This window comes from Gymnogyps californianus, chromosome 20 (genome assembly GCF_018139145.2).
Source record: "Gymnogyps californianus isolate 813 chromosome 20, ASM1813914v2, whole genome shotgun sequence".
Taxonomy (NCBI): domain Eukaryota; kingdom Metazoa; phylum Chordata; class Aves; order Accipitriformes; family Cathartidae; genus Gymnogyps; species Gymnogyps californianus.
Window position 1 is genome coordinate 4,811,863 of NC_059490.1, and position 27,316 is coordinate 4,839,178.

Genomic DNA, 27,316 nt, shown 5'->3' on the forward strand with positions numbered 1-27,316 from the left:
CCTTGAATGTACTTTTTCATTGTTGTTTCCCCTAAACTCTCTCCACTTATCTAATTTTGGACTGCAGGCTCCCCGAGAGGGCTAACAACCTTTCCCCGCGTGTTCGGGAACCATTTGCCGGGCGCGATGCTCTGCCATTAACCCCAGCACACCGCACCCGCGGGGGATCCACGCACAGCGCCGGGGGCTGGTGCGGACAGCGCCGGGCACGGCGGGGGCTCCGCGCCGCGGGCAGTGCCCCCCCCCCCCCCCCCGCACCCCGCACTGCCGGGCCCCGCGCTGCCCGGTTGAACCCCGCGTTGCCCCGTAGAGCGCACCCCGCACCCCGCACTGCCTGGCACCGCCAGGCTCGGCCGGACCCCGCACTGCCCACCCCGCCGTGCCCCGCTGCCCCCGCCCCGCCCGGCCGTGGCGGCGGGTGCCCCCCCCCCCGCCATGCCCCCCCGCGACGGCACACGCGGTGCCGGGGGGGGGTGGGGGGGGGCGTCCGCCCTGTGAGCGGGCGGGCGCGGCGCCCCCTCCCCCCCCCCGCGAACGCACGGGCTGAGTCCGTGTTCCGGGCGGGCGCGGGTTCCAGGCCGGGATTTGGGCGCTCCCTGCCCGCCTCCCTCCCCCTTGCCCCCCCGCCCCTCCTCCCCCCTCCCGGCTGGCTCCCTCCCTCCCTCCCTCCCTCCCCCTCCCTCCCGGCTCCTGAACTCCAGCCCCTCTCTCTCTATCAGCCGCTCACTCTGTCTCAATATGTCTCAAGATGGCGGCCAATGTGGGATCGATGTTTCAATATTGGAAGCGCTTTGATTTACAGCAGCTGCAGGTCAGGCTCCCCCGCTCGCCGCACCGGCCGGGCCGCGCCGCCGGACCCCCCCCTCCTTCCCTTCTCCGCCTTCCCTCGGGCCCGGCCTCCCCCTCCTCCTCCCGCTGCCGGCCCGCGCCGCCTAAAGGGAACCCCCCGCTCCGCCCGGCCGCGGCGCTCCGCTCCCTCCGCCCCCCCCCCCCCCCCCGCCATTGATCACCGGCCCCATCGGAAATTGATCCTCTTTGTTCAATTCATCGATCAGCCCAAGATGGCGCCGGAGCCGGCGCTGCCGGGGCCGCCGCCGCTTCGCCCGCTCCGTCCCGGGCTGCTCTCTTCCCCGCTTCCCGTTCCCCCCCGGCGGCCGGGGCCGTGCGGGGCGGCCGGGGCGGCGGGCGGCGGCGGGGCTGCCGGCGGCCGCTCCTCTCCCCCGCCTGCCTGCCTACCTCCCCCCCGCCTGCCCCTTTCCGCCGCCGCTTCCCCGCCGCCTTTTCTCCCCGGGAGCCGGGGAAAGTTTACCGAGTGCTGGGACTTTGTGTGGGGGCGCAGGGAGCCGGCCGGGCTCGGCGTGCAGGCGCGGAGCGGCGGGGGCTGGGGGCGCTGTGGTGCCGGCCAGGCGGGCGCTCCCCCGCCGCTGCCCGGCCGCCGCCGCCGCCTCGCCTCGCCGCGGGGTGCCGGCCCTCCGCCGCCGCCGCCGGCGGGCAGGGGGCTCCGGCCCGCCGCGCTCCCGCCGCCCTGCGAGCGCCGCGGCCCGCTGGCACCGCGCCGGGGAGGCGAGGGGGGGCGGGGGGGGAGCCGCCGACCGCCGGCGGGGGGCGAGGGATGGAGCCGCGGCGGGGTCCCGCGGGGCGGCCCGGGGCGGGAAGAGGGCGAGCGTCCGGCCTCGCCCGGCCCGGGGAGGGGGTGTGTGCGGGTGTGCGGGGGGTGTGCGGGAGGGGCAGGGGCAGCGCCGTCCGGGGTGGCTCCCGCCGGCTGCGGAGGGCCGGTGAGGGACCGGCAGGGCGCGGGGGCGTCCCGCCCGGCGGGGCATGGCCGGCGGCGGGGCATCTCCCCGCGGCGGCGGCGGGAGGGCACGCTTACATAATTCACGGGCTCTCCAGCCTCTCCTGCTGCCCAGGATCTGACAGATGAGTGGAATATTGATGCTTTACTGTGCTGGCTCATAACAGCGTAGAAGTCCTATTTCCTCCGAGGGAAAGTCCTCGCAAACCACCTTCCCTTCACCCTTTGGGTGCGTGCCCTGAGGAGATTGCAGATCCACTATTTAATATAATTGCTGGGGTATAGATAAGGCCAGGGCGGGTTGGGGGGGGGGGGGAGGTTGTCAAACGATGAATTGGTGCTGCTCCCGCCGCTGAATGGGATTGCAACATGCATGTTTCTCCCAGTTGATTGGTGCAGGAAAGCGCTGCCCTGCCTCTTCAAACCCTCCGGTGCCTCCCGTTTAAATAAATTGGCTCGAAAGCCGCCGGCTGCCCACCCTGGCCCCCTCCGAGGCGGGCTCGGCGGTGCCCGGCCGGAGCCCTGCGGCAGGCGGAGGCATGGTGCGTTGATGCTGGGCAGAGCCGCAGCCCCGCTGGAGGTGAGGGGATGCTGGCGGGGGGGGCCGGGGAGCGGGACCCGGCGGGACCCGGGGCCCGCCGCCCTCCCCTCCCCTCGGCGGGGCTTGCAGAGGGTGAGCTAGCGGGAGCGATGCTAAAAAAAAACCAACCCCAAACCCAGCAACCCCCGAAACGGGAAGTGCTACGTAGGATCTGTAGTAGGAGGCTGGTCCCTTCTGACTTTCAGGTGCATTAGGAGGTGGGGTAAAGTAGCGTTTTGGTTTAGGCTTTTCTTTCTTCCCCCCCCCCGCCTTTCGTGTTTTATTGTTTCTTTCAAAGGCTTTGGATTAAGGTAGACTTGGCTGAACTTTGCTAACTTGAAAGGGTTCTTAATAGCGACCCAGAATACCTACAGGAATACAGAAAATTAGATCCAGATGTAGAATTGTATAAAACAAAATGGATTAAATTAAGATGTAGTTAAACAAGGTCTGACATCTTTAATTGTGGACTTTTGCTTTTGCCTCTGTGTATGTGTAGTTGTACTTGCTTAGCATAGGAAAATAAACGCTCCTAACGTCACTGCTGTGGTGTTACATTTAACGGTGAAGGAGTCTAAATATTTCCTATAAAAATAAAGCCTTCAGAAATGCTTATTGATTAAAACATATTACGCTAAAGTATCTATCATGTAAATTAAATTCTAAAATGTAATGAACGCAGCCAAATGGCATTTTGATAGATTGTTCTATTCTGTTTTTAGTAAAAAATAGCTCGCTTTTATCATAATTTAATTTCTGTGCATACTGTAAAACCTGTTGTGGAGTATCACTGTACAAACCTTAATCTCGTTTTTGCAGACTAAATGTGACAGTCTGACTTGAACAGCTTGTAGGTTCTCCTTTGAAGCATTCTGGTAGCGCTAGCTTAAAGTTGTTTGAACAATATTCATTACCTGCTTTTGAGGACTTGTGATTATTTATACATGTTGCGGATGGAGGCTGTTCACCTTTTGGCAGGTTCACCAGGCAATCTGTGTGCAGTGCAAAGTTTATTAACTTTGCACGCAGTCTGTCTGTGGAGAGTCCTGGAGTGACCAGAAAGGTAGAGAGTACCTTCATCCATATGCAGAATAGTTAATTTGTTTCAAATTAGCTTTTTTTTTTTTTTTTTTAATCCACCCATCTGCATGAAGAGGTAGTGTAATTTTTACTCCCACTTGCAGATGAAGCAATATGCTATAAAAACTATCGTTACTGAGTATGAAGTTCAGTCTTACAGAACTGTCCGTGCCTCCCTCCCTCCCCCGTCATTCATTTGTACTAACGTATTTTGAGTGTGGAATTATAGAAAATAAAAATGCTTTCGTCTGCACTTCCATTACCCTGTTGCAGGGCAAAAAACTGAAGGATTTATGCTTAACACAGTTCCAGCTGTGCCCTGTAAACTCCAGCTCTTGTAGCTCTGGGTCTAGATGGCTTTGAAGCTATCGTTTTTCTGCATAAGAAAGTTGTAAGGAGCTGAGACTGTGTAGTCCCGTATCGCTGGCAGTGGAGCGACATGCACCCTGTCTGCTCGCAGCTTCCTCTTCTGTGTTCTGTTAGAAGACGACGTTTAACTGTTGATGAGCTTCGACCTACCTTGTAATATTGAGCAGCAGATTTCTCAAGATTGTATCAATATTAATTAAAAACGGAGCCAGGAACACTTTAGGGTCTCACTCTTTTAATTATTTATTTCCTTTCACTAAATAACCTCTTGTTTATAGGAAGAGAGATTTCAAGAGTTGGAGGCAGGATTAAATAATTCACAACTTGGATTAAAGAACAAAAAGGTCTGTTCACAAATGGAATATGAGATGCAAAAATGACAGTTTCCTACAGGTATCAAACGTGGCTCTTCACTTGAGACTGTACCTGAAAGGCATGCGGCTGAACACTTAACCCTTTTCTTTAGAAAAGGTTAGTTATATTTCCTAAAGAAACGATGGAATTAGCATGGCATTTCTGCGTCAGTTTGCCACGTGGTTGAAGACGGACCCATGTTTGATAACTGATGGCAAGGGAATCGCAGTGCGTAGAGAAAACAGATCCTTGCAAACGGTGAATATTGTGGCAATAAATGCGAATTAAATCACTGGAGAAATGCTGTTGCCCTCGAGTTAAAACTGTAGCTCCTGTTTGGAGGCAGTTGTGTGATCTGAATCAGATTGACGTACAGCGGCGTGAAGGTTACCTGCTGTTGCGTGGTCCTGTTTCGAGTTTGTAGTTTTTGGTGTCACCATCACCTTCGCCATAAAAACAACCCTCTGCTGGAGAACAGGAAAATGAGCGTCGTGTTCCCGTGGGTACGGCATGCAGTCCTCTTTAAGATCTTGCTTAATATTTCTGAGTATGTGTGTGTATATATCTATATCGGAGGAGGCAGTTGGTCCTGCTGTATCTTTTTGACCAGCAGTGTTGCATGAGTAAGTCTGGCTTGGCTTTCAGATCTAAGTTGAATGTGCAGGATGAATGGAAAAAGTTAATACCATTTGAAAACTAAATGAACTATGCGTTGAAGTATTTTGACAATAAACACAAGTCTCAAAATGTCATTGTAGCTTTTTAGGACAGGCACACGTACTGGTAAAAAGTACAGTTTCTTACTGCTTTTGAGCAGAACGGCATAACTTGTTACTATCAAGCTAGGGAATGAAAATCTAAAGGCAAATCTTGCTCACGTGTTTCTGTTTTTTAAAATCTCATCCTGGTATTGCATCATATATGATTAAAGTAAGGATGGAGTACTAGTTCTATGCGTGCTGTGACTAATTGTTTAAGGTAAACCATTGATCTTATAACATTATAAAATTTGTAACAAAATCTGGAAAAACCAAGTAGTAATGAGTAGCTTTTAAATACTGAAGCACTTCTATTATTGAATTAGAAACAGGTGGAGTTGTTGGCATCTTTTTGTTGCATCTGATTGAGCACAAGCTGATTTGCTTTATGTGAAGGAGTTAACATGCTTCATCAGAAGCGGAATTAGCGTTCACATCTTAGTGTTTAATTTTGTTTGTCTGCGCAGGTCACTGTAGAACTTGTAGTTTCTGTCCTAAAAGTAGACAGTGCTTTACTATTTATAATAGTAGTTAAATGTGCATCAAGAACAGCGTCTCTAGCTACTGTAAATATGTTACTGCTCCCGATCAGAGATGTGTAGTGAAAGCAGCTTGGTAGTTCTGCAGGAAGATGCAATGCAGAGAACTGAGAGGGATGTAAAAGCCAGGGAACCACTGCCAATATACTCTGATAGCTGTCGTTGCTTCCCTGCAGCAGGAAGGCTTTGGCTTTTTGTGGTGGTGAGGGTGGTGTCCCTGGACATCCAACACGCATGACATAGTAGAAGAAAGGCCCTTGATGTACCTCTGGCTTGAGAATTTGGCTTTCATAGGATTCCTTGAATCCTATTCCTTGAGTCCTGTTCCTTGGAAAGAAATTTCTGAAAGCTTTTCTAGCCCTGTTTCCTGTTCCTCAAATGAAATAATGCCCATCTGAAACATGGCAGAATTAGTGCATGTTTCAATCACTCTGCTCTTATGCCAAGTTTGTGGTTAATTGGATAATGTATTGAGAAATGCAGTAGTGAGGATTTGGAATATGGTAATGGTCGGGATTTTTTTTTTAAAAAGGTTGCACTACTTGGCTGTGTATAACAATAGCAAATAAGTAACGGGTGAAACATTTGCTATAGAAGAAATTACATGCAGTCTAAAATTCCAATGAACAATTATTCTTTATTTGCAAGCTGATTTGTAATGCAGAAAGTGGATGTAGAAAAATGTATAATCCAAAGTTGCAGTTTGATCACACTGAGGCTGAAAATAAAGGCAGTTTATTTGTTGGCTAGAGAACAGATACATATATGGATGCTTAGTATTTTTTAAGACACCAAGCAGGCAGTGCTCATTGACTTGTGGTCTTTTTTATGTAAGCAGGGTATTAAGTTCCCATCTTGTATATTCAGGTTTCTCTTGCACATGTTCTTTGCATTTTATTCTTTGCTTATCTTTGTGCTTGGTTGTTTCCCATATACTTCATGGGCAAGGTGTTGGAAAATACAGTGTTTTCTGGATTGAGAATACAGTGATGATGTTCCAGGATTGCATGAAGGAGTAGGGAGGAAGATGTGAAGCTGAGAGGGAGAAACCTGAAATGGGGTAGTTAGCAGAAGACAAGGAGTCTAGGGTGAAGAGATTTGTACAAGAGTGCTCACGTGTGGGATTGTAGGTGTGGTGGTGAATTTACCAGGAAAGATGAAAGAAGCTTAGACCTCACAATCAGGATAGTTAATGTCCTTAAATTAATAAAAATAAGATAAATCTCACTCATTTTGTGACATACATGTTCTCAGCTTGTTTTTGTTGTCTCCAGTTTGACAAGGCAAAAAGTTAGTAATTTCTGCTTTTATTGTTAGTTATAAGGAAGAAAATACAGTGTGTTACATTGCTTGGGTTGCAAAGAACATGGACATCCAGAGAGATAACTGAATGTTAACAACAGTAAGTTTTTATAAAAGATTAAACGCAAAGTGTGCAGATGTTGGGTGTACGTTATTGGATGTAACAGTGGTCTTCCCTGTTGTCGAACAGTATTTGCATTTCTGGGAAAGCAGTAGGCAGGAAAGAATTTGTACTAGATCCATCACAGTTCCCTGATCCTGCTCCTGTTTTGACTCTAGCAAGATACAGCAGTTCTTACTATGCTGTTACTTGGTCACTTCTGTGAATTAGCAGAGTTAAGTATTTAGCATGAATAAACCTAGTTCTCGGTATGAAGGTGCTAAAGCCGGGAGATGGCCCGGCGGCTCTGTGTGGATGTCTTACAGCAGGCGTAGGTTTGAAGTTGGAGCCTTTCAGACTAATGTTGTCTAATAGCTTTTTGCGTCGCTGGCAGTTTGCTTGCTTCCTTGCCTTGCAATAATTTAATGCCTTTGTCGACAGTTGGGGTAATAAGGAAGTTTCTGTGAGGGCTGGAGTTGTGCTGTCGTTTCATGGGGTGGAGGGAGGGGAGCTGGGGTGGTGCTTGTCTGCCTCCCAGTCGGGTTCATGGACCCACAGTGATCTGCTCTGGGAAAACAGAGGTAAAGATTACCCTTTCTTTGAAAAGCTCAAAAGCAGATGCACAAAAATATTTAAGCTGCTATATTTAGATGCTTTAAATTCCCCCATATCTTTGTGTTTCTGGCTGTGAGCTTTTTAAGGCATGTAAGGATGTAGGCCATGGCTGTCCCTAAGGCTCTTTCAGAGGAGTTCATACATCAGAGCTGAGCACATCCTGTTGCTCCTATCTTTTGTGTGGAAACATACCTTAGTGAATAAGCAAGCTTGGACATAACAGCATTATGTCAGTACATACTTATCATTGATGTTATGTAATAAGTAACAGTATGAGGTTTCTGTGAATGATATGAAAATTTAGGCTAAAGTATTGGTAAATGGCCGGACTAATTTCACAGTGGAGCTAGACCCCTCATTTTGCTGAATCCAGTGATCTTGCATCGGCTAATGGTGAGGTGAGCCCAGGATTGCATTGCACACCAGTATGTAGGTGAGACCAAACTGTGGTCTAATTCCTGCTAACATTCTATAGTATCCCTTGAGCTATGGAGATTGGATGGTCCGGTGCTGCTGCGTTACCATGTTGCTGTGGGATTGCTTTTATGGGTTCGGGGTGTGTGTGTACAGGAAGCCTGAATCACTTCTGATGCTTACATTGTAGAGGTCTTTCCTGCTGAGAAATGTTGGCTTCTGTCTGTGGCTTACATGTGACAAGCTGAGGACAGTAGTGTTGCAGGAAAGTAAAAATAAAAACAAGTGGAGTGGGGGAAATGATGCTGTTTAAAGGACTGGATGGGAGAGAGGAAAGTGGCGAAGAAAGGAAGGAGTTAAAAGAGTGAACTTAAGCCTAGGACTTGGAAATGAAACTCTTATTGCAGTGCAGTTGGGAGAAGAGGAGAGCTTATTTTAGAATTTATATAAATATTCGGCAGTGCAGCTGGGCAGTATGGAGGGTCTCCCAACAAATGCCTGGCTGTAGTGTTGCAATCAAATCCAGCTCACCTGCACTCGCTGACCATATAAAAGGATAGCCTGGGGTTTACCACCAAGCTGTTCTTGTGGAAACATCCTGAGAAGATTTGTACATGAGATACCAGGGTGACGGTATGACTTCAGAGTACACTGACAGATTTTTAATGGTGCCCTGTGACAAATAGGGCTTATGTTCCTGTTAGACTTAAATAGCTTTTTAACCACTTGGATGGTATTTTAAGGTATTATGAATAGTAGAAGCATTCTCATTGTTCTTACTTTAAAAAAAAAAAAGGGGGCAATTTAATAGCTTTTGACTTTTTTTTTTTTTAAATGAAGACTCAGACTAGGTATATCTTAGATGCAAAAAGGTCGTATGTTTTGCATGGAAATGCCCTGATTTATTCCTATGGAAACTGAACTGCAAAGCTAAAAGGTAGTGCTGCAGATGATGAAATGCATAGAAGTTTGATGGGTTAAGTCTTACTCCTCCTGCTCTCTCTGGTACCTCTGCTAGGTATTTGAGGTTGCATGGTGTTGCTGATCCATTATTTTAAGGAAAACAAAAGATTTCTCTAACCAGAATGGTAAACTTCAGCTGGTATGCATCAGCCCGTCAAAAATCTATACACTGTGAATACTTAGTTTGGGCAGTAATGCTTAGGGGGACTGGTACTAATGTACAAAGCCTTTAATTGGTTCAGATTCAGTTTGAGCGATAGTTACTCGGTAGTAGTGACTTTGAAATAAGTTGGGAGTTTCAGTCTGGCTGTTAGCAGTTGATGCATGCCTGTTCTCAGCTCTGCTGTGGGTCTGCTCGGGCCTCTGAGCATGTCACTCGGCCTCTGCTGGTTTACTTCTCCATCTGGAAAACATTGATAATGCTTCTGACCCCTCTTTGAGAGCACTTTGAGATACAAGATTGTGAGTTAGCACTTACTGTTCCTTTTTGCTACTAAATTCTGTGTTGTGGATAAATAAGACTTAGATGTTACATTTTCTGCACCTTTGTTAGCTTTCTTTTTAAATGGATTTAACAGAGGGTATACTGCTGTTGATTTGTAGGTACTTTTCAGGCTTGTTGGTGGAAGCAATGTCTATAGAAATGAATGTGAAAAAAGAATTTAGTTGTGTGTCCTAAAATAATATTGTTGATGATTGGTACCAAGTCACTGGGAGAAAATGTTTCCTGCAAATGGTTATAAAGGTATTGTCCAGAGTTATTCATACACACACATACTCTAAAACATATCTGCATGTTCTTTGGTATACTGTTTGAAGGCAAGATACGCAATTTATCAAGTTTCCCTTCAGATTGAGAAATCTGTACATTAAAGGCTGCTTAAAATTTACATTATAGGTGCCCAGTGATATAAATGTTGAATTTAATATTCAACAGTTTGTGGTTGCATCATTTAAAACTGCAGTCCTCAGCTAGCTGCAGCCGTAGGTTTGAAACAGCTCCCTGTTTCAGAAAGACAGGCCGGCCTCTGCCAGCTCAGGTGAAGGAGGATCTTCAGTTGCTAGCAGGGCTTTTATCCAAGCCACGCTCCGGCGGTTGTAAGGACTGTAAATGGCAGCATGTGAGCCCCCCAAATGATGAAAAAGAGGGATATGTTCAGAGCAGTTTTTGTGTAGGGTGTTAGATTCATATCTGAAGGCTGGAATATTTTATTCACAAAACACACATAATGGGGCAGCTTGAAACTTTTTCTTGCAGCAACTTTTATCTTTTATCCAAATTGTTGAGGTTTTGTAGTCTAAGTATCGATAGCCTGCTAAGATTGTCAGCGAGGTTAGAGGTTATGATTTAGATGTCTACTTGTGCCATCAGAAATATTGATCACCTACTCATTTCGCATGTGTTCGCTTCCTGAATAGCTATGAGGCTGGAGAGGTGCTGCGCTCCATTGCGGCGCCTGCTCACCGCTGCTGCGAGCAGGTCTCGTGTGCTCAGCTCAGTGAACTTTGCAAAGGTGAATAAGCTTTATCCCTATTTAGCACAACACAGAGGCCCTGACTCAGTAAGCATTATCGCATGTGCTTAATATTTAACACATGCGTAGTCCTCGTCTTCTGACTGAGCTCGGGTGGGAAGGAGCTGCATTTTCTAACCTGGCCCATGGTTAAGTTGTGAATAGAGACAGATCTCTCCCTACCGGTCTTCTGCTGTGCCTAGTGACTTCTCAGTCTCTTCCTTTATCTGATGTTTCTAATCAACTTAATTCTTTTTCCTGTAGTTTCATTGATGTGAAATACAAATGTTGTCAGAATAGCTCAATAAAATTTATACTTGTGTTTTGTCTGTAATTATTTTTCATTTTATTTTTATTGGGTATTTACACATTTTATTGCATGTGCCTGTCAAAGTAAATTTGTATCGTGTTATTACTTAAATGTGTTTGCTTCATTTTCAGGCATAAATAAAATGTACCCTTTGTCTATGATCTGAAATATGATAATGTTGATTTTGTCAGCAAACTTCATTATCTATTTTTCTGTTGCAACTTTTGTGTGTGTGTGTTGATAGTACTCAGCTTTGGTTTGGTATGTCTGGTATGAGCATAGCTGCTTTTCTAATATTAATTGTGGAGATGGGATAATATTAAACATTTAAAAACAAGGAGCCAGTAGTCTTGCAATTGATTTTCTGTGGAGAGACCTCTGTGCAGAGTTGCTTATGCAATTGTAACCTTAGTTTCTTTTATGTGAGTGCAAGAAGTGTTTGATATATTTAAAAAATAAAAAAGTTATGAATACACCGGTTACTCCTCCCTTCCCTTCTTCCAGCTCTGTCCTGTCTCTTTCAGGAGCTCTAGTTTTCTTTTGCTTATAGGTTTCTGCACGTTTTCTTTGGCATGGAGTCTTGCTATCGAAATTCTTCGGATGTTGGAAAAGGGCAGCTTGCTAATATTGTGTCTTCAGCTCATCTCTCCACTGCTGTTCACAACACCCTGCCTGTTTTCTCAAGCAAACGTACTTTATGCTCATAATTACTGCTTGAACTCAGAATATCTTTTTTTCATTCCTTTGAAAACTGGGTCAATACTTGCTGCTTTGTAGGGGTAAACTCAGGGGGCTGCTGTGCTCTTGCTTCACAAGATGCAAGAAGCATTAGGTGCATGGTGAAGCAGACAGTAAGGAGGGAAGAATCGGTCTATGAGAATTTATTTTGCGTACTTTCCTAACGAAGAAAGCTTTTCCAGTGTGAGTCTTGATCCTGTGAGACTGTGGGCGCTGTCTGTTACTGAAGGTCCTTAACCCTTGCAGGACTGGGGATTATTTTCCTGGTTTAGATCAGGATTTGAATCCAATTAAATTGTCTTACAAAGCCATGCTCTCAGTTTTACGTATAAAACATTGCTTGCTGTTTCCACGTTCGTGAGGAGGAGCTACTTTCAGGCTTTTTATGTATGTGCAGGCAGAGCTGTGGTCAGTTCCCATGATTGGAAAGTTGTATTGTAAAGCTGCTTTCTTCTGTGCAACTTCTGATACTCGTTTCTGTCTGTCTGAGTCTGTTGCTGTGCTCCATGCCATTGACTCATGAAACTAGAACTGTGTGGTTTTTTTCCTTGAGGTGGTATGTTAAATACAGCACGAACGATTAAGACAGCACACACACTGTGCTGTGATCAGCTTGTTTTAGATAATAAATTAAAATCCGTTAGCATCTGAGATGTCCTGGCATATCCTGAGAATAGTTAGTTCTTTAATGTGCCAAGCTAAGTAAAACTTGATTAATGTCACTATCTGGGATTTTCTGTCCTGTAAATAGGACTTGAAGTCTAAAATTGGAACTCTGAAAACCTACTTTAACAAGGATTAGAAGAAGAACTTAGTAGTTCAGATTGTTTTGAGGATCTTAGAAAGCGGTCAGTATGCCCCAGAGCTGTTGTACGTGCCATCTTCTTGAAAATTAACTACTGCAGGGGCTAAAAAGTTCGTTTGGGACTGCAGCGTGCTCTACTTGGTCATTCAGTGCGGTCTCTCCAGTGTTGTGAAAGGTGCTTTCTGTGCTTGGCTGCTGCCTGTTGTGCCAAAGGTTGTTATGTCTCCAGTCTCACGGGTTTGCAACTTCTGATGCCCTTTAGGACCCTTGCTGGTAAAAGGTGATGGTAGGCAGGCATTCAGTATTAGAGGCTTTCTTCTGGAGCACGTAAGCAAACGTGGAAGCTCCTGATATCAGGAGATGTTGGATATATGTATTATTTTTCATTTTCTAAGTGAACTTTGGTTCTGTACAGACAGATTAAATGGATGCTGGTAAGCTAGCAGGCATGCCTGGTTTGAAAAAACACACCTACTTCTATTGTTTTTGGGCATTCATTGCTCTTTATCTTGTTCGCTTCTAGATATGTCATGGCAAAATGCAGTCATATATCATAGTGTTTTTATGCCCTATTTATTTGCTATAATCATTTTACCAACAAATTGTGAAGTTAATTTCAGTGGTAAGAAATTTTCATTCTATAGCTAGGTTTTTTTAAAAAAAAGTTGATGGTTGGCAGCAGCCTCTTTGCACAGTTGATTGTCAGCTCTTCATTATAAATTTGCTTTCTAAATGCTGACTTAAGGCCTGACACTTTGTTTGTTTAACTGTCAGTTACACTAGTGTGGAGACCTAATAAAAGCCTCTCAAATCTTCCTATTGAATTAGGCCATCCTTTACCACCCCAGTGACTGAAGTAAAACAACTGTAATAGCGTCTTTCAGTATCTATCCCATTTTTGCTGGAACCCTGCTTAGGCTGTCTTTGGTACTTTATCCTCACTGTGACAGTAGTTAGTTCTCTGGTAAAAGGTCACTGTAATGTTTTAATTGGATTTTTCAGCTGTGAGGAATATAAAAATATAAGTTTATTAATAGAATAGCTTTGATCTTGAAGGATTCCAAAACATTTGCTGCATTGCACGTACAGGAATGATTTAGTTTTACTGCTCCTTCAGGGGTAATCAATTTTGTCATGGAGCATGGAAGCTGGATGTTCTACCTAGCAGGTCAGGAGGAGTGAGGAGCACATCCGCATGAGAGGGGGGGAAATCTGGGGAGGCAGAATGTTGTTCCCAAATGGAATTTCCACAGGATACAGAATCGAACTGTGCAACTGTCGAAGGTGCCGAAGGGTCTTTCACAAGTTGTTTTGGTTTTGTTTTTCATCTGAAATCTTTGAAAAAGGTCATGAGCAATAGACAATTAGAGAAACACTTAACTGACCTTGTTAGTGTATTTTTGTGGAATTATTGTGCTTTACAGTTATTGCTGCTTTACACAGATGGTTATTGCTGGTTTCCATCTGTTCGTTAAGGAAAAGTAAAGACAGAAACAGCAGTTTTAACTGGATTTTTAACCAGAACTTTTGGGTTTTATTTCTTCTTTGACCATGTTGGGTTAATCTGTTGGGTACAGTGCACTGTGGTTTCAAGGAAAAGAGATCAAAGTGGGAGCATGTCTGCACAATATGGGTCATGGTAGCAGTTTCCTTGTGTTTTGGGCACCCTTTTCTTTGAACAGTCCTCAGGTATGTAGTACGATATCACCCTGGCAGATGGCCAGGCCAAGGGAAAGACTCTGACCAAGACTGACATTATGGAAACCATTTAAGCAAAGTGCTTCATGGCCAAAAAAGATCCTTCAGCTCATATTGCTGCTTATTTACAGTTTAACCTTAGTACTCTCAGCATGAATGACTCCACGGTGCCCCAGTGGAGTTTTCCCTGGTTTTGCTAAAATGTGCTCCTTACACTATCGCGATGGTTAAAAACTTTAAAATCTTTCAAGGCTTGCAGGTGTGGGAGCTTCCTGCTGGCACCGATGTAGCCAAGCTGACATCAGTTTTAGCGCTTGTGGTGATCCTCCGTTTCTCAATTTCTGAAGAACGGTGGGAGAAGGAGCCCCAGAGATGCAAGAGAATGATCTGAGTTTTCACCTGATGAAGAACAAAGGAAAATGAAAAACTTCTTCAAAGTCCTGTCATCCTACTTGTGGCACTCGCAGAGTTTTTCTTCACCTGACTACTCTCTTTGAACCGGTGGATGATTTGTTCTTGCAGGGCTGCTTTCAGTCAGCAGAAATTTCAGGTGGGATGGAAAAATGAGCCTGTCGGGTGGGAGAGCTGTTTGCAGGGGTCCTGAGCAGGGTACAGACAGTCATTTTATTTCTCCGACTCCTTTGCCAGTTGCTCAACCAGATGTCCTCAGTAGTTTGTGCTGTAAGATGTTAAGTAATTAGATCATTCAGATTCTAGTTAAACATAATTAGAGCCCTGTGTAAACTGAGTGAAGCTGACAGGTTTTATAGGTTGGTCATAGCAAAAATATCAGATGATATAGCTCAGCATTAATACAAAAAGATTTAAGCCTCCCTGCCCTCAAATAAAGAGGTGTTTAGTCTCCAAATTTAATCCTTAATTAGAACTACAATTTATGGAACTTACTAAAAATGTTTTCAGGATCTTGGAAGCCTCACTCAAAAGTGCTCCCATGTAGTGTTTGCTGGTTAAAGTTTCTTCTCCTGTGCTCCTGAATTTGAAATAGAGAACCTACCTAGCAGTTGCTATGTAAAGTTAAACAGAAAGATAACAGAATTTTGCAATTTTTTCTTGTAATTTAAATTAGTGGGTAAGTCAGTTGCAGTGGTGCTCCTTGACTTGAGAAGGGTTTGAACAAGAAGTGCCATCTCTGCTTTGCACTCCAGTTTCCTTTCCCAGCTTGTAGCTGACTTGCCTTTTTGGATCATCTAGGTGTAGCGCAGCCTGTGTAAGGTGCGTTGTTTTCCACCAGCTATCCCACTGCAAGCTGAGTTCATAACCATCAAATTTCTTTGGTTATTGTTAAATAGCAGAACTGGAGAGAATCTCCGTGTAATGTGACCGTGTGCGTAGGTATTGCAAAGTAACAAAAGTAAATGCAAGATTGCGAGTACAGGGCTGAAACATTAGCTACGTGTTCCAGCATTTGATTATTGTTATTGTATTACAGCAGTCTGAAGCTAATCCTGATTATTTCTCTCCCTCATTTTACAGATATGACACATTATTTTGTTGTTTGTTTGCTGGCAAGCGAAGCATATTTTCTGAAGGAAAGTGTTAACAGATACGCTGATAAAATGTCTGTCTTCTAAAAACTGTCTGAAGACAAATTGAGTATTTGTCTACATGTGGTGTTCACACTGTTGTTGTGCTAGCTACCGAACAAATTAACAAGATGATTCTTGTCTTTTATAGGATGTAAACTTTCTTTTTAAATGGTGCAGGAGTCCTAAGTTGTGAACGAGACACAGGGTGATCCTTGTTCTGCTGAATGCTCTGAAAGCTGATTGCTGTGTTGCTTTGCAGAAGCTAATAAAGAAAAATTAGGTACAGAACATTCATGGGAAAGTAAAAATGTGTCAAGATTCAGGTTCAAGTAGTTAAGTGGATTTTGCAGTTAGACTTAGTTAAAAAAGAAAAATCAGAAGGAAGAAAACTGCTGTTATTTCTTGGTAATCCTAAATGATTAAGTTGTCTTGCTCGGTACTGAAAACAGCTCCTTTGCATGCCCTACAGAGTTATTTCATGCAATAACTTCCCACGTCCCCTCCAGCCTCTCCCCACCATGCTTAGTTATGTCACTTGTGTGATGCTTTGAGCCTTGCTGTCCTGGCTGGAATCTCGAGACTGTTTCCAAGCTTGTATTTCTCACTTGGCAGCACGTGATGCGGCTGATGGGCAATCTGCCGTATCCCTTTTTTGTCAAACATCAGAGTTGGTGTCTGACACTGAATCCGGGAATAAGAATGGGGAGAGTGAAATGTACAGTGGAACTGAAGATATCTGCTGGGTGTCTTTGTGCATTTTTCTGTAGTTATTGCTTATGATTGATATGCAGTTCTTGTGGTGATAGAATGACAGAGATTTTGCTTTTTCCTTTCATATTTTAAGTGATTAGTATGACCTGGAAAGTGGAAAATTTTCAGCTACTTTTTTCTATCAAGTGCTATCTGCTTACAAGTGAAAAACTCAGTTTCAGGAAAATCCCCTGAAGTTCTATAGAAACAAAACAATTTTATAAAGGTGTGTGTATGTGTGTGTGTATGTTTGTGTAAACACACAAGCTCACACAAGCACAATCTCCTTTCTGGATCAGCTCCCACCATGCAAAATACAAACCTGAAAGTGCTATAATTGATTATGTGCAATAGGAGACAAACAACCAAGATTTTGGGAGAGGGCAGGGTGTGGTCCAGATCTGGCAAAACATTTAAGAACTGAACATTATTTTTTCAAAGGTAGGGAAACTTTAAAACATTGGTCCAAGAGTTAAGACTGGTTGGGAGAAGGAAAAGAGTACAGTAAACTGAGACGTCTTCTTTGTAGGGGGAGGTGTTGGGGGAGGAATTGGTAAGAAAGAACACGCAAGTTTAGGTTAGTACATGTTCGTGTTCTTCTGGTTTTTTAACTTCATTTGTTTCCCTGGCAGATGTCCCATGGCTTTGAGGCCTTTGTCTGTGTGAGAGAGAACATGAAGGAGGGCTTGGCAGGATGCTTTTGGGTTGTGTGGAATAGCTGGTAGTCATATTTATAGTTAGTGTTGTCTCTTGGCTTATGCAATTTTGATAACCGGCAATTGTTCTGTAGAGTTACGTGTTATATTGGCAAGTCAGCTCTCCCTGACTTGCCTTCACCAATTCTGTGTTGTAGATAGGTTTCATGTACAAGTTTTTGTAAGGTCTGAATAGGACTTGTCACGTCCACAGTACTTTACTGTCATAGAGTGCTTTACTTTTCATAGATGCCCCCCCATATTAGTCTCTCTCTTTTTTAAAACGTCTTCATACAATCTAAGACACTACATGCAACCCTGCTTAATTAAATTGAAAAGATACAGTATTTTAAACCAGACCTAGCAATCCTTAAGTGATAATATTTTTCTGAGCTTTGTAGCATATATATATATATGCTGCATCGTCCTTTGAAGGCTCTTCATTCATTTTTAAATGATCGTTGTACCTCAGTGCTTAATATTGTATTCTTTTGACTTGCTGAAATTCATAGTGGAGTTGGTCCGGTAGCTGCTGCGGTCTGCAGGGGAAGAGGAACAATGTTTGCCTGCTGTGAGGGTTTGAACCTTCTGGTAGCCTTTTACTTTTCCTCTGTCTGTGACTCTAAATGGATTTATAACTCTGTAGCTTTATGCCTTTAAAACACCTGCTATAATTGCTTAGAAATATACTCCATGTCAGCCTTTATTGCTTACTGTGATTATGCTTCTGGTAACCATCCTTTTTGGCAGACTCATAAAATAAGTTTCTCATAATAGGATTCCTAACAGAGTTAAACAATATGCATAGTTTAAAGCGCAAATATGTTTTATTGGGGAAAGGAGATTATTCTGCTGTTCTTCGATACCTTTAATTTGAGACTTCAGAAGGTGCTCTGCATGAAGTATATGCATAAGTTTAAAAAAAAAAAATTATGTTCTACCTATTTCATTGATGGGAGGTATGTGGGGGCCTTTTCTTTGCATGGCAGGTTTATAGTTGAGAAGAATGTGCAGGCAAGTTCTTCAACTTCTAGACACTTTTTTTAATCAATTAGCATAGCTTGTATATAAACTGTACAAAAGTTTGAAAAAATGCTGCTTATCATTGCTGATTTAACACCTAAGTGCTGTGTGAATACTGGGGAAAAAAAAAAATCTGGCATCAGAGGTTTGTACCTTCAACTCAGGGCTGATGTTGTACTTCCTAGTAAAGCGGAGGGTCCTGCGAGGCTGTCTGTAGGGTGTGATGGATGAGCTATTGGTACGTTTGGTAGTGGTAATACGTTACATTTGATAATTCTATATGCAAGAAACATATCAAGGAGTTACGTATTCTCACGACAGTGAAGGTACAGAGGATAGAAGGTAACCGAGACAGTTGAACTTTGTGTTGTACTACCTTGATCTTGATGTCTCACCTAGCATACTTCAGGTGGACATCAGAGGGTTGGGAAATTCTAGTTTAACATTGCAAATCAACTTAGTATATTAATTCTTGTAAACTGTTTCTAGAGATTGCAGGATTGAGGAGGTGTTATTTATCATCACTTTTAGCTAAAGAGTTCCACCCATGCAAAATTCTTAGCGCTAAGAGAATTAGACTTATTGGTAGGCGGGTTGTTCTCAAAATCTCGAGCAGAGGAAGGGTGGTGAATAGTTATTTTTGGGCCCTTTTAAAATATGAAAATAAAATTACTGAGGTTAGTCAGTGTTCTTTACATCAGCACCTTTATCCTCAAGGATATTTTGGTATTTTTGCCTTTGAAATTTAGGCTAGATTTCAAAGGATAGATGGAATTTCCCGGGAGAAACAGGGTGCTGTAGAATGGTAGAGGCTGGAGTTGGAGAAGAAAAGTAAATGAGTGTGGGTCGCTTGGTACTGCTGGCTTCTTACGGGTCTCAAAAGAAGGAAGCCAAGCCTTACCCCACGCTGAAGTGGGAGACCTTCCGAGGATGTACGTGTGCCTCAGAAAATGCTACTGAGGATTCGGTTTGTGGTGCAGTTGCCCATGTCACCTGCCTGCTACAGGGTTTGATGTGCTTGAATATGGCTGTGAACTTCTGCATTAGCTGATGGGAGGCACCAGGCTTGGTGACACCATGTGCAGGTGCTTCGCACTGTTGTACAAAACCTGTTTGAGTGGTTTTAGCCATTTCCCTGTGGGACAGGGATAGTGAGAAGTTAAATTTCTTTTTTAGGCATAGAGTGGATCATGCAAGAATAAAATCAAAAACTGTGGGATGGCAAATACTGTTTTTTAAACTAGTTGGCTTGTTGTAGCTGTGATAATCTGTGTTGATCAACCCTTTTGGTGTTTGCTACAAAATTTATTCTAAAAGGCATGGTAGCTCATTCTCGTTGGTGGCGGTCCAAATCGTCTCTGCTGCCAAACTTGGCACTGGTGCCAGTGGTTTGCTTTAGCTGATCTAAGAATATAATACAGATGGTTTGATACTCAGTACAGATATATACAGATGGCTTGAAACTTTTGAATTTCTTTATTTCATTGCATTGTTTCTTCTCGGTATATCAAGTATCTCTGGATATGTAATTGCTATTCTTAAAACAATCTGAACTGTATTTGGTTCAACTTCTGTCTGTTGTTGCTATAAGAATTTGTCAGCAAAAGGCTGCTGTTTCGTGCAAGTTCAAATGTTCTGCATGTCGGTACAGGCACGCTTATTTATAATGCACAAGAATATTTCTGTCAAGCTGTTTGACCACCACACCTGTATACTTCAGTTACATAGGATATAGAAAGCAGATCCCATAAAGTAAGTTTGTAGATCTAAAAATCCAAAGATTGTGATCACTGACAGTGGCTTTGCTTCAGATTGTTGCTGACACTGGTAATGACACCTTTGCAGTTGAAGCAGTGAAGTTTTAGCCTAGTGTAGTAGTTCAAGCAGAGATCAGTGAGCTCTGGCTAAAGGCTGGATAGTTTGTGTTCAGCACTCATTACAGCCTGTTGATCTCTTGCCAGCAGAAATTTCTAGGTTGTGAATTTGTTTCTGTTGTATACAGGCATATGACATCAGTTGCCTGCTAGCAGGACAGGGCGTAAATAGAATCATGACAGCATAACTTCAGTGCTCTCTGCGTTTCTCCGTGCGTACAATATATTGATGTTACAGTAGCTGATGTTAACATAGCTCATTGCCTGGGCAAATGGTAAAAGTAGCCTCTGCTTTGATTTGCTTCTGATCTGATCATGTATGGGAGATCCTTGTTCTGCAGTTCGGGGATATTGACAGCTCTGTTCTGTGCATGGAGGTTTGGAGGTGGTTATATAGACTTACTTTTGAGCAGTGATTTACTTAGCTTCCTTCATAAGGTTGTTAAAGTGCTTAACAACGCAATTAATGTAATTTAAGGACAGTTAAAAGCACTAGTGGTTCTTTTCAACTTAATTTTAAATGCTGAGACAGATTAAGCAGTTTGAACAATGACAAGATTATGCTCTATAGCCACTGAGCATATAAATAAAATATGCCCTAGTGCTTGGTATTTTGAATCCAAAACTTATGGACCACTGAAATGAACGATTATGGATATATTTCCTTGTTCTGGGATCATCAGACATCTGACAAGTTAAGCGTGATCAGTGCAAGTCAGTATTTAGATGTCAAACCTGTAATGAATATTTCACTGCTATAGGAAGTACTGCTGGTGACTTCAATACATTGTATGTCTCTTCAGTTCATTTCAGTTCCACTGCAGATACTGACATAATGATAATTCCAGAGATGAGACATAAAATAGATTTATGCATCTCTGAATGCTTTCTCTTCCATTTGCACGGAGGCATTAGCATTTTATCCAAATAGTCACTTAGTTTTTGTGCGTGTAAATGGTTCATGTTTTGCACGCTTTTTTTCCCCATAAGTTTCATTAATGCTTCCGTTAATATTCTTAATACAATTCATATTTTTAATACAGAGAAGTTCAGATTTTACTAAACAGGAAGGAAAGTTTCATAAGAGTACCCTTATGATGAAGCTGCCAGCCAGATCCATCACCACCAGCTCTGGAATGAGGCAGCAGAAGTCTTTTCCATTGGGCATGAGAGGCCTGGCCCATTTGATGGTTGCTTTGGAGTAGTGTAGTTCCACCTTTGTTGATGAGAAGAGAGATGTTGACTATCCATGTTTGTAAACATACCAAGGGTAAAGTGGTACATAACTGTTCCTTGTTGGTCAAATAAAAGCGTTAAGGGTAGGTGGGATGTTGTGGAAAGCGGTGTTTTACAGTGGATGCAGTGGGATGCTCATGGCTTGAGAACGAACTCACTGGAGGTATGTGTAGATTAAAGGGAAACATGAATCTAAAATTGAGCGTGACTTTGTAAAAGCCTCAGTTGAGGGATCATTTGTAGTTTGAAAACCGCCACCTAAAACGTATGTGGATGATGCAGTGCCATTAGCTGACTTTAGAGTCCAGCCCAACACAAAATTAACGTTGATCCTGGTGGAGTCAGCTGAGGTGATTTGACACTAAGAGTAGGCAAGTCTTATAACAGATTGGTTGGGAGCAACGTGCTTGGTAAAACTAGCCTTACCTTATAAGCATTTAAAATGTTTAAGTTAGTTTTGAAAAGATAGCTTGTTTTTGGAAAAACAGGTGCTCATGTGGTATGTTTATTTGAACAGTCCTTTTCTACCAGCTTCAAGAACTTCAGTTCTATTTCAGCCTTATTTAAGAAAAAATAGTTCTTAAAATTTGTCTTCATCCTTCCTTAGTAAGGATAGAGCTTAATTGGGGTGTTTCCCAGAGAGCTGGTTTAGGAGCGACTGACTGGTAATGATGAATGACAGAATTAGCACAAATTCAGATTAATGGAGATATGGTTGGCTAGTGCCAACTGGCTATGTGGGTATAAGAGTTGGCTCTTGGTAGCGATGACAGAGTCCCTCCCCCCCACCGCCTTCCCACCCAGACAGCTGAATATCCAACTGGATGTTAAATACTTGAAAATCAACCTACTTAGCTGCCTGGGTCAGGCTCTTGGGACGAGATTTTAAAAGGGAGGGCTTGTTTTGGGTGCTTTTGCACATGGGTATCTCGCCAGGGACTGCTACAGAGAAGCTGGTTGCTGGTATGCTGCAGCTTGGAATATTGGGGGTGTCCGGCAGCCGGGGAATGCCAGTGGAGGCTCCGGAGGTGGTTGTCCGCGGTGGGTGGCTGGGATGTCTCTCCTTGGCACCCCAAGCTCTCCCGTCTCGTGCGATTCCCTGGTGAGCGTTGTTGTTCGTGGCGCCCAGCCAGCTTGTCATGTCAGTGTTGAAAACTCTGGTACACTTCTCCAAACATTTTGAACCTGTCTTGATCTGCTTGCTAACCTCGGTGCCTCCGCAAGCTCCACACGCAGAGCAGGACTTTTCAGCTGACAGCCTTTTGACCATGTTTGACCGACTCTTTGTGGCTTGTTAGTAGCTGGGTCAGATCATCTGCATGCAATGTGTTAGCAGCGTGGAAAACCAAGGGTGTGGTGGAGGAGCGAGAAGGTGTACGTGTGGCCACCCTATGCTGTCCAGGTGATGGCGTCTGGATCAGGCCAGGCAGGTCTCAGGGTTGTATCCCATACTGGGCAGGGTAGTGGAACTCTACCTGCCTGTTCTGGCTTGGGAGTGCTCCCTGGTTTGCAGCCCTGGCCTGGGAGAAGTGGTGGCACGGCCAGGGAGCTGGTATGGTGGTGGCGTGAAGTGCCAGGAAGGGGCTCCCCTGGGGCTGCGGCTGCTTCTTGGCTCTGGTGCAGCTGCAGAGCAAGAGGTGACCTGCCACTTGCCCCAGGCTTGGAGCTGGGGGTGGCAGGGGGAGGTGAGGGATCAGATACCTTCCTCCTTACTGTCCCGTTCAGAATGCAGTCTACCAGATCTTCTTTGTGATGCATATTTTTAAAAATAAACTAGAGATCAAATGCACCTCTATATCTGTGTGAAATGTTGCCAGCAGAGTGGAGATTTGTCTATTTAGGAATTACTACTCCATATTTTGCTGTCTCATTACTTTCGGTATCCACCCTGTTGGACTCCTACCTGATGATACTTTGTGTATACTGAAATAGTGAGGGTGAAAGATGGTCAGCCTTCGGTTCGTGTCAGTTGTGGATTGTCTGGATCTGGGCAGCATTGGGTAGCGTGTTCAAAATGCACGCCTGCTAAATGCACACCCTGACAGACAGCGCTGCCTTTTTTCCCCACACGTGCTTAATCAACTAGATAAATAGAGTGGCTGTTCAAATGGGGCTACTAAAAAGCACCTGCAAAATCAGTAGTCACTGCTGAAACCCGAGTCCCTGTATGCTGATTAGGCTCTTGTTTTTAAAAAACTTGTAGTGAATATGTTTAAATTCTGAAATGAAGATATTTTCCCCAATTATTTTCTTCTGAAATACACTTTTAAAATTATTTGCTCTGCTGAGGAATACTTAATGCTTCTTCCCCTTTATTGGTGTAAATGCAATCCTGAAACACTGTCAGTGTTTTCTAATATTATTTCTAATATTTTTGTTAGTCAACATATTTTCTTTTCCTTTTTTTTGGGCTTACTGATGAGTTCTGTGACTACTTGTGAGAACAGAAGACTTGGTAGTATTCCTATTAAATTTTTAAAAAATTTTTTAGTTGCTTAGAAATAGTATCCTGCTTGTTTAGCATAACTGTATTGGGCTTTGAAGGTAGATTTATCATGAAATTTCACAGGTATCATTTTGTTTGAATTGTCTGCTGCTCCCCACCACCACACACATACACGTTACAGGTCGGCTCATGCAGTTTTCATGCTGTATGTTACTGCTTTGGTTGTTTTGGGTGAGAGAAAAAGCTGTTGAACTACTAAAGTGGACAGAGTTTAAAATTACAGACACATTACTTTCCTTTGCAGCCATAATATGTTTGTTTTGGCAGGCTGTCTCTTCACTGTAACATGGAACAGTTCCTTTTTTTGTGATTATTCACTGTTTTCAGTCATACAGCACCAAGTATTATTCATGGTCCTGGAAAAAGTTACTCTTTCACAAAACAAAAGCATAGGAAGTACTCTGAGCTACCTCGTTTTCATAATTGACAGGTATTAATGATACGTGGGTACACATTGCAGTAACCGTGTTTTAAATTGACAAATGGCACGGAGTGTTTATGGCTTTGGAGCCACAGGAGCCTTCTCCGGATCTGATGGTGGTTTGAATGTCTTGGTGGTTGTGCTGTTGCATGGTACCTGCGAGGATGATGCTTTGTGGATCCACCACGAGTGAACACTGTGTTCACCTGGGCTAGTCTAAGCTTCTCCCACATGGTGGAGCTTTTACCCTCAACTTGACCACAAAAAGACATTTATAAAGTGCAGAGAGCCAGCTTAGGAAAGGAGGGCTCTGCTTGCCTCTTCTGTGATCCATAAAATTTTTGTGTCTTGTGTAATGATGTGTTTGAACTGCGTAGACGTGGACACTATCGCTGTACTAATGTCTGCAAATCGATTAGCATTAAGTAGAAGAGAGGCTTCTTGGATACCTTCACAATCGTACCGCAGTTTCTAAATGGCATATAGCTGCAAATGCCATGCAGTGCTACAGCTGCTGAAAAACAATCGTCTGTTTTTAAACTAGAAAAGGCTAATCAGATTTGCATCACATTCAACAGGTATCTGCCCTGTTCTCCCACCCAATTTTTCCATTTCCAGCTGCCTTATTTTGAAGCATCTTGCTGTTGTTTTTCTCATAATACAGCAATAGTGTTAATTATTAAGATTAATGATTCTTACAGCAAACCACTTTTGAAAGAAGTGGTGGATAATCTGGGAGTGTGATTTGAACCATACTTAGGAACTGAAAAAAAAAGTCTGCTAGTGAGAACAACTGCCTGTTTTGCAGAAATCCGCTATTTCTTTCTCATTGCTTGTTTATAGTATTGTGATGCTGTGCAGTCTTTTAAAGGTGTTCTTTGCTTATCCAGTCAAACTGTAATTCACTTTACTCTAGTGCTTATCTATTTTCTAATAATACTTACTTAGAACAAGAGGTGCCCTTTCCTTTTTTTTTTCTTCGGGAAAAGGAAAATAATAGCTTCAGTGTCTTTTTCTTTTTTTTTTTCCTTGAGTAAGGAAAATACCGTTTCCTTCAGTGGAAATGAGTAATGGTGATGCAGGTCAATTTAGACTTTTGTATTAGCCGCTTGTTTACATAAAAGTAATCTCTCCTTCTGAAAATCTGGAATTTTCATGGGAAAAACTTGTGCATTAATTTTAAGCTCACCTTGTTCAGAGCACAGTAGCATATTTTTCACCTATTATTCCTATGGTTGGAAATCACAATTGTTTTTCCTGCTGTCCCTCTGTCTGCTAGAAAATTGGTTTTGCTGCTGAGGTCCTTTAATGCCCATGTGTCTGCTGCATTGCATGTTCTGCCACCTGGCCTATTCTCCCTGCCAAACTCTATACTACTTTGGTCTTGCTCTTTGCTGTTTCTGAAGCAAATCCCTGAAACATTTTTTTCCAGTCTTCCTCTGCCTTGCTATTTTTTTTTCTTTATAAAAATAAATTGTAGAACTGATCTAACTGTTGTGTATCTGCCTGACTGTTCATGAATTCTCCCATGCCAGTGAATAAAATTGCTAACCCTTCATGCCTGTTCTTACTACTCATCTGACTGCATGCTTAGATTTTTTTTATTATAGAGCCCTTTTGTAAAAGATTTAGATTGTTTTATCAAGTGATGAGTTAAGTTCTGTGTTTTGTAATGCAGGAATAAATGTTTTCAAATGATAACATTTTCTAGTGAATAAAAAGATGCTTCCAATCAATGGATGGTTGTTCTTTGACAGTGGGAGGCTTGGTTTTGTTAGTTGATATTTTCTAGGTGAGAGTAAGTAATGGCTTCTTCCCATAAACTCAGTAATCTTTTAATTTTGGTGATTCAGTCTTTAATATAAATACAGTAAAGTGACAGGCTTCATGCTCTTAATTTTTAGGGCTTTTAGTCATCCTTAGAATTAGTTCAGGTTTCAGTAGAAGCATTTGTTATTAAAGAAAACACAGACTCAGATATTTAATTACTTGATTTTCTTTTTTTAACAGATTTTAAGAACATCTGTGGATCCTAATGAAGTCAGTGAGACTCTCAGCCCCTAAAAACTGCCTAAATTTTTACAGTAACGTGGGAGGAGGGGAAGGATTAGGGTGGAGGGCAGGGTTCTGTGAAGACGCCTGGCATGTATTTTCAGAAGACTTACTGTATTTTTAGCTAGCGGTATGTTTAGAGTGTCACTCATTTTAGAGAGTAAGACCATCCATTTGTTCTAGACTGCTTGAATTTCTGATTTTTCTGTAAAATACAGTAGAGTGTTCTTGTGGGGATGATGTAGAGTTGGATGATTCTCAGCTGTGAAAGAAATACTTATGTTGATTATATTTGCTTCACTGTTTTCTTTAGATTTCAAGAGGTTGTGCTTAACATTTCAAAATTTAAGTTAGAGGACTCCTTTCAAACTGCTAAATTGTACCTACCAGAAGGCTGCGAAGTGAAGTGTGCATGCCTCCCTAAAGTGTAGCTGCTCTTGACGGCACTGCAAATAAATTATATATGTAAGCAAATTATTTTGAAAGCAGTAGTTCTCAAATTGGGACGGTGCTTCTACATGTGTTCATACATCTTTTGCTGTATCTGGTTAACAGGTGAATTTGAACAGGAATACCTTTTGCAAATTTGGTTTCAAATTTTCAGACAAACACAATACACAAATTCTTCTTTCTGTCCTCTACAAAGAGGAAGGAAGGAAAAAAAAACCCACCAAATCTATTTCAGTACTTTCTCAGAAGTTTACTCGTATAAATTTCTTCTTTTCTATGGAACTGTACTTTAAAATCAGCAAAACTCTTGAGGACTGCTAGAATAATTTTGCTTTTTAATGAAACATAGTGACTAATGAGAAGAATCTGTCTGGGCTTTTACAAAACACTATTTTTTAATAAAATATTTAACAAATGGCTGCTCACAATTTTGAGTCATTTTAATACATTTTTTTAATCAACATGGAATTATCGGATGCTTTTGCATGTTTATGCAGGTGACCACGTGTGCTGGTGGCATTTATGGCTCTATCAATGAAGCTTTTACTTTACATTCAGTTCTGCTCAAATGTCTGTACTGACCTGAGACAAACAGAAACCTTTGTTTCACGTAACGAATACAGACATTACCAGGTTTAAGAGTTTTGCCTTCTAGTCAGTTCTTTTGTTCTTTGTGGTCTTGTAATTACATTTCCTTAAATGCAGTTCTGTTCACTGTTGTGGTACAGAAGAGTTTTAAGGAAGGGAACTGTGCGTGTGCAATACTTCATGTATGGTCAGAGTGCGTAAGCTATGAGGAGAAAAATGTCTCTTATCTTTTTCCGTTATCTC

General features: G+C 43.0%; 1 protein-coding gene across 6 annotated transcripts in view; it reads left to right on the forward strand.

Annotated features, from left to right (window-relative positions):
- The first annotated feature begins 743 nt into the window (after window positions 1-743).
- Window positions 744-27,316, forward strand: part of CUX1 (cut like homeobox 1) — a 284,502-nt gene continuing 257,929 nt past the window's right edge. For all 6 annotated transcript variants that reach the window (XM_050909117.1, XM_050909118.1, XM_050909122.1 and 3 more), the window contains exon 1: window positions 744-811. In XM_050909117.1, the coding sequence (XP_050765074.1) occupies window positions 749-811 (63 nt within the window). In that variant the 5' untranslated portion in view covers window positions 744-748. The remainder of the gene's footprint in view (window positions 812-27,316) is intronic.